The sequence below is a fragment of the Rhinopithecus bieti genome, unplaced genomic scaffold (genome assembly GCF_001698545.2).
Source record: "Rhinopithecus bieti isolate Rb0 unplaced genomic scaffold, ASM169854v2 scaffold_4908, whole genome shotgun sequence".
Lineage (NCBI taxonomy): Eukaryota > Metazoa > Chordata > Mammalia > Primates > Cercopithecidae > Rhinopithecus > Rhinopithecus bieti.
In genome coordinates, this window is record NW_016804541.1 from 1,266,047 (window position 1) to 1,281,312 (window position 15,266).

General features: G+C 40.9%; 1 protein-coding gene, 1 long non-coding RNA gene and 1 pseudogene across 2 annotated transcripts in view; 2 read left to right on the forward strand and 1 right to left on the reverse strand.

The window, feature by feature from the left end:
- Window positions 1–950, forward strand: part of LOC108527642 (nucleophosmin-like) — a 1,982-nt pseudogene extending 1,032 nt beyond the window's left edge.
- Window positions 951–2,013: 1,063 nt separating this feature from the next.
- On the forward strand, window positions 2,014–7,228 carry LOC108527651 (uncharacterized). The gene is made up of 4 exons (XR_001884876.1): window positions 2,014–2,081; window positions 3,019–3,087; window positions 6,444–6,651; window positions 7,120–7,228. It is a non-coding gene; the product is annotated as an uncharacterized LOC108527651 (long non-coding RNA).
- A 7,501-nt stretch (window positions 7,229–14,729) lies between these two features.
- The window catches only part of C2CD4A (C2 calcium dependent domain containing 4A), a 4,437-nt gene continuing 3,900 nt past the window's right edge, over window positions 14,730–15,266 (reverse strand). The window contains exon 3 of the mRNA XM_017869044.1: window positions 14,730–15,261. Within this exon, the coding sequence (XP_017724533.1) occupies window positions 14,815–15,261 (447 nt within the window). The 3' untranslated portion in view covers window positions 14,730–14,814. The remainder of the gene's footprint in view (window positions 15,262–15,266) is intronic.

The following is a 15,266-nucleotide window of genomic DNA, read 5'->3' on the forward strand; positions in this document are numbered from 1 at the left end:
GACGGGAGTCTTGCTCTGTCGCCCAGGCTGGAGTGCAGTGACCGAATCTCGGCTCACTGCAAGCTCCGCCTCCCAGGTTCATGCCATTCTCCTGGCTCAGCCTCCTGAGTAGCTGGGACTACAGGTGCCTGCCACCGCGCCAGCTAATTTTTTTTTGTATTTTTAGTAGAGACGGGGTTTCACCGTGATCCCGATCTCCTGACCTTGTGATCCGCCCGCCTCGGCCTCCCAAAGTGCTGGGATTACAGTGTGAGCCACTGCGCCCGGCCTAAGAAAAAACTTTTAAAACACCAAAACGACTTAGTTCTGTAGAAGACATTAAAGCAAAAATGCAAGCAAGAATAGATGAAGGTGGTTTTCTTTCTTTCTTTTTTTTTTTTTGAGACAGAGTCTCGCTCTGTCGCCCAGGCTGGAGTGCAATGGCCGGATCTCAACTCACTGCAAGCTCTGCCTTCCGGGGTTCACGCCATTCTCCTGCCTCAGCCTCCCGAGTAGCTGGGACTACAGGCGCCCGCCACCTCGCCCAGCTAGTTTTTTGTATTTTTTTTAGTAGAGACAGGGTTTCACCGTGTTAGCCAGGATGGTCTTGATCTCCTGACCTCGTGATCTGCCCGTCTTGGCCTCCCAAAGTGCTGGGATTACAGTCTTGAGCCACCTCACCTGGCCGATGAAGGTGGTTTTCTTCCCAAAGTGGAGGCCAAGTTCATCAGTTATGTGAAGAATTGCTTCCGGGTGACTGACCAGGAGGCTATTTGAGATCTCTGGCAGTGGAGGAAGCCTCTTTAAGAATAGTTTAAACAGGTTGTTCATATTTTTTCATCTTATTTCATTGTGTAACAGTTGATATCTGGCTGTCCTTTTTATAATGCAGGGTGAGAACTTTCCCTACCATGTTTGAGAAATGTCTGGATTCCATCGCCGAGAATGTGTTGTCTAAAACACCTGTTTAGTATTTAAAGGTAGAACTCTGCCCTTTGCTTGGTTTTAAGTATGTGTGAAATGTTACTACGGGACATGGTAGTAGTGATGGTCAGACATGGAAATCGTGAGAAGACAAAACTAAACATGTGGAATACACCCAGTATTTGAAGAAAAAAGAAAGAAAAGCTTTCACAAAGATGTAGCTAATGTTTATTTCAGTGAGATTGGTGTTTAGGAATGAACAGTTTGACACAGAAGGACTGGTGACAGGGAAGAGCACAAAACCTTTTCTGGTACCAGTGGTCAGGGCATTCATAGTGATGGTTCCCTCTGCCTAGATGCTCTGGCCCCAGGCCTGGCAGAGTGGCCCTGAGCTGCCTAGCATGAGCTCCATCTACTGAGACAGGCCTTGCCTGACCCCCAGTCTCCATCATCTCAGTCTCTTGTATTGTCATCATGTGACTGCATGTGAATTTCCCTTGTTTATCTTGCTTTATGTTTAGACTCTTCATCTTTTTTTTTTTTGAGATGAAATTCCATTCTTGTCGCCCAGGCTGGAGTGCAATGGCATGATCTTGGCTCACTGCAACCTCTGCCTCCTGGATTCAAGCGATTCTACTGCCTCAGCCCCCTGATAGCTAGGATTACAGGCACGCACCACCACGCCTAGCAAATTTTTGTATTTTCTAGAGACAATACAAAAGAGTATTGTAGAGACAGGGTTTCACCATGTTGGCCAGATTGGTCTCAAACTCCTGACTTCAGGTGATCTGCCCGCCTCGGCCTCCCATAGTGCTGGGATTACAGGCATGAGCCACCGCGCCTGGCCTACACTGTCTATCTTTAACCCTACCTAGGATGTGGACCCCATGAAAGCCAGGGCCTCATTTGTCTTGTTCCTTCCCATAGAGCAGTGCCTGAAAGAAGGCTTGTCATGAGTTGAGTACACATTTTCATTTCACCAATAGTTTATAAGCTTTTTGCTCACCTAGAGCTATTAATCTGTGGGTTACCTCACGGTCCCTTTTGTGCTGTCACAGTCCTTCCAACCCTGTGTAAGCAATTCATTCTATTGACTTTGTTTGAAATACCCAGAGTGGTTTCTGTTTTCATGACTTGACCTTGTCAAAGGGTGATGAGACCAGCACTCAATATCTGGGGTGAGTGGGAAGTAAATGTATTGCTTACTATTGAAAGGGAGAGCTATGTTAGTCAGGCACATTCTCTCTGAGCAGAACCTTCTGCTAATATTATATAAGGCTCTGGGGAAGCATGGATTTCAGGGATTGGAGGACATTTAGAGACATAAATGTGTTGACAATATCTGCAGAAGCACTCTCTGAGACTGTTGTTGATTGGCACTCAGAGGCATGTTTATTGAAATGAGTCCATCCTGCCTGGCTGACATGTAGAAGTGAGGGTTGACACTGATTGGTTGGCTTGCAAAAGCAGTCACTGAGACAAGTCGTTGATCAATAGAACAGGTTTAAAATCAGTTTTGGTGACTTCTCGTTACCATGGTTATATAGAAATCAGTCTTTCTGAATTAGTGAACACTTACTTTGTTTTTACGTTCAACCCTGACTGATAGACCTACCTTAGTCCAGGTTTGGACTCTAGGTCTTTTATAAACTATGCCCCTTATTAACTTTGTGACATTTCTTGAATAAGTCACTTAACTTTACTAAACTCCTCATTTATCAGATAGGGCCAATGATGCCTACCTCTCAGATTATTCTGAGATTAAGTGTTATAATGGTTATGAACACCGTAAATTACAAAACATTCTGAAAGCATAAAACACATTTGAAAGCCTCTTAAACTCTAAAGTGCTATATAATTATAAATATTTACATTATCTTTTCAGTATTTAGTATTGTTTTAGTACTCATATTATTATCATGCCCTGGTCTTAAGTCTCAGCTGAAATGTTTTTTTCCTCCAAGAAAATATCCTTAACTACTCAAGTCTTTATTGATCTTCTTTTTTTCTGGTTTTGATATTTATCATATTTACTGAAAAAATTAGCCCTTATACTTATTTTATCTTGATTATTCACTGTAATTTGTGGTTATTGGTCTTATCTCCCCAACCCAGATTTTAGGCAAGAATTTTGTCTTCATTAACGTCAACAAATATCAGAGCTGCTGAGTTCATGAGACCAAGGTCAGTAAGTAATAGCACATGTACTCCCGCTCCATTGTGAACCCATAGAGACGTAGCTATGTTATTGAAGAGTGTTGTCCTCCTAAGCCCACACCTTGCCTTAGGATTATTTTCATCACAGCACTCCAGGCAGTCACTATAAGTTCAGTGGTATTATATCTGAGATAAAACCTACCGGCTATGGTGGATCTATGTTAATCTTCTCGTTTTCCAAAAGAGGAAATTAAGACCCAAAGAGGAAGTCATTTACTCATGGAGCACAAAGTCAGAATGATAACTCATGTCTCCTATTCCTTGTCGTCACTCTTTCTTCAACATCATGAAACATGCTGCTTGTCAGTCTCCCCAAGGTGCCTGACGCAGCGGCTGAGGTCGTACTGAGTGCTCAATAAACACCTGTGGCTAACTTTCTTAGGGCTGAATTTACTCTGGTATTTGGAAAGCAGAGCGTTTCCACAATACTGTTGACATTGTAATTTAATATTGTTGGGTCTGCCTCGGTGGCAGCTTAATTCATGATTGTGAATTATCTGACCATTTACTTCAAATTTGTAGTATTCAAACACTTTTTCTTCTATGACAGTGTCCACAAAGGATATCCCAAATCTGCTAGCATGCATACCCACTCCTCCACCTCACTGCTTGCCAAAGTCTACAAGTTATACAAATGGAATCATAATTGCACAAAACCTTCTTGGCTAAATATGGTAATGGAAAATACATTAATCACATTCATAATGAAAATTCAGTATAAAAAGTGTAAGTCTAAAAATATATTTGCATGAAATTAGTTTATTCTCCTCTCAGTAATTTTTTTTTTTTTGAGACGGAGTCTCGCTCTGTCGCCCGGGCTGGAGTGCAGTGGCCGGATCTCAGCTCACTGCAAGCTCCGCCTCCCGGGTTTACGCCATTCTCCTGCCTCAGCCTCCCGAGTAGCTGGGACTACAGGCGCCCGCCACCTCGCCCGGCTAGTTTTTTGTATTTTTTAGTAGAGACGGGGTTTCACCATGTTAGCCATCCTCTCAGTAATTTAAGACTGAGTTTGATGCATTTGAGCGAAATTTTCCTCTCAGTTCTCTCTCCTGGGCATTTAACTGGGCACCTAACAAACCAATTTTTAAAGGCAGTATGTTTTTTAAACCCCAGTGCCAATAGAATTTTTGCTGTTTGGAGGCGGTTGTTGTAAACTATATCTCGATGTCTTGAGAAAGGGAGTCTTTGCTCACTAAAAGTCCAGACCACCAAATTCCTTCAGATAGAGTTCGTAATATGCATTAATCCATAGCAATAATAGCTGTTACTTACCATTGTAACCAAGCCAGCCTCACTCTCTTTCATTTCCTACGTTATCTCTGGGAAAATAGTGGGTATTGTGCCTTCTACAAACAGGTTCAGGCCTGTGAAATTTAGAATTGTACCCCCTACTCCCACAAGTCCTTTCTTACCACATTTCATTTCGTAAAATAAAATGTGACCAACTAGGAAAGCCAATTTATGAATACTCTAATAGTAATGTTCATAGGGGCCATAGAAATGTTTATAGGTTTTGAGACTGAAATTTCATCTCCTAGAATTTATTCTAAGAAAAATTCAGGCTGGGCATGGTGGCTCACACCTGTAATCCTAGCACTTTGGGGGGCTGAGGTGGGTGGATCACCTGAGCTCAGGAGTTCAAGAACAACCTGGGCAACATGGTGAAACCCTGCCTCTACCAAAAATACACAAAATTAGCCAGTCGTTGTGGTGCATGCCTGTAATCCCGGCTACTCAGGAGGCTGAGGCAGGAGAATCACTTGAACCCAGGAGGCGGAGGTTACAATGAGCCGAGATTGTGCCACTGCACTTCAACCTGGGTGACAGAGTGAGACTCCGTCTCAAAAAAAAAAAAAAAAAAAAAAAAAGGAAAGAAAAGAAAAAGAAAGAAAAAACTCAAAAAAAGGAAAAAAATAAAATTGGGAAAGTGACAAAATGTTCAACTATAGGAAAATAATTATTCATTATATGTCTACCTCAAGGGCTGTGACACCAAAGGCTAATAGCAACGTAAACAGCTCTTACATTACGGTCATAAATAAAAAATAGAAAAAATAGTATATAGATGTGTATTATTGTTCAGATCATATAAATATAGGTATGAGTGAAGACTGGAAGGTAGTGAACAAAGACAAAAATGATTTACATCAGAGTGGCAGGAGAATGGTGGTGTTTTGGTGGTGATCATTTTTAAAATGTTCTTTAGTAATGCAAAAAATTAGTAGTATACCAGTAGAGTTAGTATTATGGTATATGAAAGCAGAAAGAACACTAGTTTGGGAGTCAGAAAATGCTACCAACTGGTAATGTAAACCTGGAAAGTTATTTTGCTCTCTGATCTCATGTTTTTCATCTATAAAATGAGCAAGTTAGACCGAGTACAGTGGCTCACGCTTGTAATCCCAGCACTTTGGGAGGCCAAGGCAGGCAGATCACGAGGTCAGGAGACCGAGACCATCATGGTCAACATGGTGAAACTCCATCTCTACTAAAACACAAAAAAAAGTAGCCAGGCATGGTGGCACATGCCTGTAGTCCCAGCTACTCAGAAGGCTGAGGCAGGGGAATTGCTTGAACCCGAGAGGTGGAGGTTGCATAGAGCCAAGATCACACCACTGCACTCCAGCCTGGGTGACAGAGCAAGACTCCGTCTCGGAAAAAAAAAAAAAGGAGCAAGTTATTTCTAAGTTATGTAGTTTTAAATTATATTATATCATCTTTCATGGATTTACTTACTTCTTTAAGTTGTTGTTTAAAAGTGTTTGAAGATTTTTAAGGATGGTAAATATTTGTTAAATTTCAGGGTCTTGGTTCCAGTAAAGAAATTCTCAGGTTTCAGTTTTAAGCTTAGCAAAATGGGTTACACAAAATAAAAAGCAATATATCTGTCTTGTCTCAAAACCAGTCTTTTTTTTTAGCTTAAGAATTTGTAAGAATTTGATGTACCCACTTTTCAGAAAAGCTCATACTTTTAACCTGCTACTGATTACATAATTAACCAGGCAGAAAAATGTCTTTGGAAGATGGAGAAATAGTATTATTCAAGGACAATCGGATAGTATGAGTGAATAAATGGAAGTTTGACTGCCCTCTTCTAATTGCTGCAAGACACAGTGATATGTATATTTTCATTTTATGTGCTAACAAGTCAACAAATAAAGATCCCCTGTAGTGGCAGTATGTTCATCAACAAAACCTTCCCTAGAAGTGCTACTTGGAAGCTGTTGGGTGCCTAAGAATCAGTGTTAAGAACACATTTTACTTAGCTTGGCTCCAAAACTTAGTTCCTTTTCTAAGGCTGCCCTTCTCCCTTTCCTCTGCAGATGCAAGTCCAACCCACCTTTTGGGTATCCAAGGCCTAGCAGAGGCTTTGTGGTCACATCTACATGGGTCTAAATCATTGCCTTCCCCTCACCAGCTGTGTGGCCATGCTCTTCTCTGAGCATCATGATCTACCTATCAAGCCCTTCCTTACATAGCTGTGGCACAGAGAACTAATACTTAATGTCCTGGTATAGTGCCAGGAATTTGGTGAGTATTAAATAAATGTCGAGGCCGGGCATGGTGGCTCATGCCTGTAATCCCAGCACTTTGGGAGGCTGAGGCAGGCAGATTGCCTGAGGTCAGGAGTTTGAGACCAGCCTGGCCAACATGGTGAAACCCCGTGTCTACTAAAAATACAAAGATTAGCCGGGCATGGTGGTGGGCGCCTGTAAACCCAGCTACTCGGGAGGCTGAGGCAGGAGAATTGCTTAAACCTGGGATGTCGAGGTTGCAGTGAGCCAAGATGGCGCCACTGCACTCCAGCCTGGGTGACAGAGCGAGACTCTGACTCAAAAATAAATAAATAAATAAAAATAAATATTGAGATGTTTCTCATTTTCTGATTCCCTCTTTTAAGACTCCTTGTCTATAGTACTGTTTGTAACATTTACTTTGGCACCACATATGTTTCTCAAATGACTCATATAACTAGTCTACTAACTCTCTTTGCTATAGGATCTGGCTCTGAGATAAGCATCCATTGAACATGCTAGAAGCTTGAAGAGAAATCCAGTAACATCATCTATTATGAAGCAAAAGGTAGAGCTAATATTTATTGAGTGGTTCTAAATATTAGCCACTGTGCTGAGGACTTCTAATGTATTATCTCCTTAAATCCTTACAAAAATTTCATGTGGTAGGTAATATTTATTACTCCTCTCTACTAATGAAGAGATGGCATTTAGAAAGGCTAATTCATATGACCAAGAGACACAGTTAATAAATGACAGCTGAGATCTGTAACCCACATTCCTCTGATTTTGAATTTAAACTCTCTTTAAGAAATGAATTTGTTATCGACAATGACACTTGTAGAGTTGCTACAGAGTGCCCAAGGGCCCACAATCCAACTCCAGATTTGTAGATGGAGTGGTGCCTTTGACTAATGACTGTTCGAATCTGGCTCTGCAGCCGTATTCTAGCTCTGATGTCACTACATGGCTCATATTTCTGCTCCACCAGCTGCAGGATAACAAAGAAAGGAAAGGAGGGATTGTCGGCTCCTTGACAAAAGTGAACTCTATTAACCTACCTAGAAGAAAAGCAAGAGAGTGTCTAAGCCCCATCTCTAGTCAGACTTTTCTCAGATGATATAATTGTTATCTCCTAATTGACTTTCACAAAATTTGATCCTGCTCTATGATAGATGTTTTTTTCTCTTATATCTGTATTGGTTTTGTTTCTGTTTAGACGGAGTCTCACTCTGTCGCCCAGGCTGGAGTGCAGTGGTGTGATCTTGGCTCACTGCTACCTCTGCCTCCTGGGTTCAAGTGATTTTCCTGCCTCAGCTTCCTGAGTAGCTGGGATTACAGATGCATGCCACCACGCCTGGCTAATTTTTGTATTTCTAGTAGAGACAGAATTTCACCATGTTGGCCAGGCTGGTCTCAATCTCCTGACCTCATGATCCACTCGCCTTGGCCTCCCAAAGTGCTGGGATTACAGGAGTGAGCCACCGTGCCCGGCCTATCTATATCAGTTTTAAATGGCTAAATTAATGACTTTTGGAAAGAAACACAGTAACTCTTACTGAACACTAAAGCTACTGAATCATCGCTGAATATTTAAAAATCTTGATATTCCAGGTTTCTTTAATGGACCCACATATTTTCTGAATATTTTATACCAAGATAATGATGATTATATTACATGAAAATTCGAAAGTAGTCTCTATTGAATGCATATCGCTTGCACACCATTGTGAAGTCAAAACATTGTTAAGTAGAACACTTTTAAGTTGGGGACCATCTGTATGTTTCCTTCAAAAGTTCCTTATATGTGCAAGTGTTGGTGAGGGTGTTGAGCAACCAGAACTCTTACACCTTGTCGGTAAGAAAGTAAACTGATACAACCACTTTGGAAAAGAGTGTGTCAGTTTCTGAGAAAGTTAAATATACGGCTACCATACAATGACCCAGCTGTTCCACTCTAGGTATTCACCCAGGAGAAATGAAATCATACATCCATGCAAAGTCTTGTACATGAATTTTTGTAGCAGTTTCATTCATAAAAGCTTGAAATTGGACATAATCTAAATATCTATTAGCAGGAGAATGGATAGTGATTCTGGAAGCCTAACTTCCCGAATAGGGTCAGCCTCCCTTCTTTAAGCTTTTCTTATAATGAGCTCCACCATGTGAAGAGCTTGAAAGTTGTCATTCTCATTCTTACAATAAGAAAAAAAAAATGAACAAACTAAAAATTCATAACTGTTCTTAGACCTGTCAGAAATTTGATACAGCAAGGCAAACCACCGCCCTGAAATCTGGAGGAACAGGCTGGCACGGAGAGTTGAGCCAAGATCAGCTTACCTGGAGCAGAAGCTACTGAAGCCATAAACTGATGGGAATACTAAATAGTTATTTTGACAAATTCCTGGAGGCTGAGTATGGACTAATGTGAGCATGAGATGCTCCTGGGATCCACAGTCTTGGGGTTGGGGGGAGGCTATTGTAGGTGGTACACTTTCATGGGTTATTCCCAGAAGCCCCACCAGGTTCTCATGGTGAAGAGCTAAGAGAAAACTTAGCAGTAATCATTTTGAAATACTCTCAAAGCATTTTTCCATAACAAAAATCTACTCTTCTTGAGAAAAGGACTTTACCAGAGTCTTATGAGCTTAGGAGAGGGGCAATTCCTCAACTTAAGCCCTGCTGTCCTTCCCGTCTCACCTGGAGAAAAAAGGTTAAGAAACATTTGTGAAGGTCTCAACCCAGGGACAATGGTCCACTGCTAGACTGAGATTTAATCATAGCGTTATAGACTGCTTTCCCTTCCCAACATTTACACCATATCAACAGCGGTACAAGACATCAGTGGCTAACAGTTGAGAGTTTCAAGGCAGATAGTTTATGTCAGAAGGTGCTCTTAGGGATACTCAAGACAACAGAGGAGATAACAACATGGACATTAAAGGAAACTGGCCACAGATACTTACAGCTATAGCAAAGAGCAACCACAGCATAACTTCTCCAGATAAACATAAAGCCTCACATTTACCTCATTTCCTAGTATCGGATTATTCATGTCCAGCTTTCAATAAGGCACACTAGGAGACAAGAAGAAAACAATCTGAAGAGACAAAGCAAGAAAACCAGACTCAGATATGACACAGGTTTTAGAACTGTCCGACCAGGAATTTAAAATAACTATAATTAATATGTTAAGGGCTAGAATGGGAAAAGCAGACAACATGCAAGAACACATGGGTAATGTAAACAGAGAGAGGAAAACCTTAAAAATGAATCAACAGGAAATGTTGAAAATTTAAAATGGCTTCATTAAAAATTGGGCATGGCCAAAGAAAGAACTAATGAACTTGAAGACATGTCCATAGAAATTTCCCAAACTACAATGCAAAGAGAAAAAAAAAGAGCAGAATATCCAAGACTGTGTGGTGATTTCAAAAGATGTAACATACGAGTGATTGGGAGGAAAAGAAAGAGAGAACGAAGCAAATGAAATATTTGAAGTAAAAATGGATGAAAGTTTTTCAAAATGAATGACAGACACCAAAGAACAGATAAATTAAATAAATTACAATGTGTTAAGGGAAGGGAGGGAGGAATTGGGAATACCCTATTATAATGTAGCTACCTGCCCATGAAGCAGTACAGTGTGGTAGTATCCAATCTTTTGACTTCTATGGGCCACATTAGAAGAAGAATTGTCTTGGGCCCCACATAAAATACACTAATAATAGCTGATGAACTAAAAAAAATAAGCAAAAAAAAAAAAAAATCTTATAATGTTTTAAGAAAGTTTACAAATTTGTGTTGGGCCGTATTCAAAGCCATCCTGGGTTGCATGCCGTCCATGGACTGCAGGTTGGACAAACTTGGTATAGTGTTAGTTGAAAGGGATTTAGATTACTTGCAAATGCATAGTGCAAACACTATTGCAACCACTAAAGAAGTTTTAAAAAGAACTATGATTGATATGCTAAGAAGGAAGGTAAAGTAAAAACCTATGAAATGTTCAATTAAAACCAGAGAAATCAGAAAAAGAGAAGGGAAAAAAGAAGCAAATAATGAGTGCAAGGAAAACAGTTACAGACAAATAAAGGGATAAAAGAATTGGGGTTTAGTCATTCAACAGTCCTATCCATTCAGCAATATAAAGAATGAACTATTGATATAGGCAACAAAATGGATAATTCACTCAATAATGCTGAGTGAAAAGAGCCAGATTCCCCCCAAAAGAATACATACTTAATTTTTCCATGTATATAAAATTTTACAAAATTTGAACTAATCTACAGTAATAGAAAACAGAATCAGTAGGGCCATGGAGAATTCCTAGCTAAGAATTTTATTATGGGCCTATAATGACTATGACATTAATTTGATGGGATTTTGCTACGGGCATGTACAGAATAGTAAAACTTGGGTTTGAAAACACCATGGGCTGTCATGCATCTGCTCTATCTGTGAACTCAAAAGCCTGGAGGCAGAACAATTTCTTACATGCCATGGTTAAACTAAGTCTGTGAATTGTTGAGGTGTGTATAAAAGAAAATTAGATTCAAAGAAATTATCATCTGGGAATATCTGAGCCATACTGAAGCTAGTATTTTAGGTGTAGATTACATTATCTTTGTAAAACCAGTGGACAATGCAGTGTTAAAATTTTTACTCAACTGATGCTATTTAAACTGGCATATTCTGTTTATTGTGTAGGTCTTTTCTTTGAATATGTTCAAAGAAAAGATATTTAAACCACAAAGGCAAGATCATGCCATATCATTTATGGAGAAGATGTGAGTACTAAAGCTTGATGAGAAGAAACATGAGAACTTTTAAAAGCAGTTTTCTATAACATGCCATTGCCACACACTCCCAACTTCATTATTACTGGAAAAAGTTTTCCTCTCTTTATCTAAATCTAAAATATTTTTGGCACCTTGTGCTCTCAGATAGGTGTATTAAGTTACTTTGCAATGTGAATCTTCACTACAATCTAATACTAGCAAAGATCTTCAAGAAAATAGGGACCTGGCATTAGATTGACCTTTAGTTGAAATGGTCTAATGATAGAGGTAGAGCCAATTGACCAAACACTTGAGGGATCCACTAGAGGGCAGTAAAGTGTAAATGAAATTCAAATTTGCCCCAGAAAGGCTAATGTTATCACAAACATTTGTATTGCAAATAAGATTTCTTGAATGCAGAAACATTAGATTAGATTAGTGATGTACAGTGTTTCTCTTTTCCTGGAATTAGTAGTCGAAGAGTCATTAAGAGCAAAATGAAAATCAGATTGGTTCTAGTCTCAGCTCTTTTTACTAATTGTGTGCTTTGGGGCAATCTAAAATTTGCTTCTCTGGTCCACTTCTATGATATAGATTTGCACAAAATGATTATTTTAAAATTTTTATTTATTTATTTATTTTTTGAGACACTTTCACTTTGTTGTCCTGGCTGGGGTGCAGTTGCGCGATCTTGGCTCACTGCAACCTCCACCTCCCAGGTTCAAGTGATTCTCCTGCCTCAGCCTCCTTAGTAGCTGAGATTACAGGTGCGCACCACCACGCCGGCTAATTTTTTTGTATTTTTTAGTAGAGATGGGGTTTCACTATGTTGGTCAGGCTGGTCTCAGACTCCTGACCTTGTGATCCGCCCGCCTCGGCCTCCCAAAGTGCTGGGATTACAGGCATGAGCCACCGTGCCGGGCACAAAATGATTATTAAAGTTCTTTTCATCTCTAAAATTTTGTGATTTTATAATTTATGATTCTATCTCAGCCCCTTTAAAACCTTTTGATGAGACTCAGATTATTTGATCAACCATAATTTACCATTAATGGAGATTCTGTCTGGAAATCACCACCACGTATTTTTCAATAAAAATATTTAGATCCCTCAAATGCATTGATTTACTTTAATGAAAAAAATCTACTTAATAAAATGACACGTATATAATCTAGTGACAATAGTTATTGCAACATCTTCTGGAATAAAACTTGTGCTATTTAAACTGTCAATGCAATTTTTTATTTTAAAACAAAATTAAAACCCACAATGATATTATACATAGCCAAGTTGTTTTCCTTCTCCACTTATTTTCCTTTTAAAGTGCTACATTTGTGAAATTATTAGTAGTTACCCTACCAAAATTCCAAAATAATGAAGAAGGTTATACATAAAAAATGAATGTTGGCTTGAGGGCCAAGGAAATATGACTGATTAGATAGAAGAGCACATGATAGATCTGAACTACTGTATGTCATCATTCATTTGGTTAACCACCGCAAGCTTCTGGATGTGGCTGATTTTGATAGAGTTATAGAATTCACAGTATTCTTCACATTTGTTTAATGGTCATCACTATAAATACACATCACAATAACCCCAATTTGTGACTGAAACAGAAACTCTTTTTTTCTTCGAATTTTGTATAATATTTATTTTATCTTTTCTAAATAGCATTTTTAATGAAGATGAATGGATAAAACTGTGAACAATTTTAATAAAAGCAGAAACTGGCCGGGCATGGTGGCTCACACCTATAATCTCAGCACTTTGAGAAGCCAAGGTGGGATGATAGCTTGAGTCAGGAAGTAGAGGCTGCAGTGAGCTGTGATTGCAGCACTGCACTCCAGCCTGGGTGACAGAGTGAGGCCTTGGTTCTAAAAGATAAAATGAAATAAAATAAAGCAGAAACCATTTCTGAATCCAGATAGATAATGGAGTCATATTTAACTCCATCCTGTATATTTCAATGTTTTCAATTTTTAAACCCTCATTTAGGATGCATTTTCCTATTTGCATAAAGAAAAAAAAATGCCCTGCTGGCAGTGAATTCAAGGGATGAGGAAAAATCATCCTCTAAAACAGGATTGTTAAATCTGGAATTATTATCAGAAGCCAGATGTAAAACCATGCAATCTGTACACTCTCCACTGTCTATTCCAGCAGATTAGCTCACCTGGTTACAACAAGGCTGGCACCCATTTCTGTGATTCTGAGGCCAGTTAGCTTCCTCCTCAGACCCTTAGACACATCAGCTCATCTCAATGCCTGACGTTATTAGCATGAGATAATAAATTACTCATTTCAAACAATTTTCTTTTTCACCAAAAGCAGGATGAGGAATGCAAGTAGACACGAACTTCAGAGTCAACAGTTTCAGAGAGAAGCTGCACAATTCTCGCAACTTTAATAGCGAGCCCTTTAGACACTGTGGTATTACCTACGTAGGAGTAATGAGTGAAATACTGATTGTCTAGGTTCAAATTCTGACTCTACTCTTTGTGCCTCAATATCCTCATCTGTAAAATGGGCATAGCAGTGCCTCCTTTTGGGGACTGACATTAACAAATTAACACTTGTAAAACTATTTATTATTATTATTATTTGCAGACAGGGTCTCACTCCGGTTGCCCAGGTAGGAGTGCAGTGTCACTATCTCGGCTCACTGCAGCCTTGACCTCCCAGGCTCAGGTGATCCTTGCCCCTCAGTCCCAGAGTAGATGGAACTACAGGTGCATGCCACCTCGTCCGGCTAAATTTTCTATTTTTTATGGAGACGCAGTCTAGCCATGTTGCCCAGCCTGGTCTCAAACTCCTGGGCCTCCCAAAGTGCCAGGATTACAGGCGTGAGCCGCCAAGCTTAGCCTATTATAACTATTATTTAAGCGTAGAACATTAAAATGGTTTCATTTTCTCCAGTGGTTTTCCAGTAAGATACAGCTAGGAGTATCAGACTGGAGTTTCAACTAATACTTCACTGTTGCTCTTGGACAAGTCACTTCACCTCTATTGCCCTCATTTTCTTATCCGGGGTCTTAAAATGCTTCAAAAGTAAATGCTCCAAGATGGTCTTGATGCATGTTGTGGAATGCGCCAATTTTAAAATGAGGTGATCGGGGCATATAGATCGCCAAGACACTTTCTAGTTCTAACACTTCATGTGATTCATTATTTCCCAGGAGTGTGTGGTACATATGGTATGCAAATAGCTGTCTAAAGAATTCTGGAGATATCTATGGAAAATATCGTATCTTTTACTGGGATAGTTAATCTATAATCGTCTCTGCCAGTGTTGGACTGAAACAGGCCTGATGAGAACAACAAATACACATTTATTTTGTACCACGCGGCTGTCAGTGTCCGGAGACCCCTGGCAGAGCGCCCCCGGGAGGGCTGGGCCCTCAGATCAGCAGGAGGGCGCCCAGGGACAGCTCACCCTGGCCCAGCAGGCGGCCCCGCTCCCGGCCGCCGCCTTCGTCCCAGGCCTTGACGCGAACAGCCAGGCGGCGCACCTCGTCCTCCGAGAGGCCGTCGAAGCAGAAGTCCTGGTCAAAAGAGGCCTTGCGGCTGCGCCCCACCACAGTGCTGCATTGCCGACGCGCGGTGCCCGGCGGCCGCAGGACGAGGCTGAGGCGGCAGCGGATGGCGCGGGGCCCGGGGACGCCTCCCGCCAGGCCCTCGGCGCGGAGCAGCCGGAGACGGAGGCGCCGGGTTCCCGGACAGTACTCGGCGACCAGGCGCAGGGCGTCGCCGGCGCGTCCCAGAGCCACGGTGCCCTCGGCCTCCAGGCGCTCGGGAAACGGGACCCGAGACAACGGCGGGCTCGCGGAGGGGGCCCGGGCCGGGGACTGGG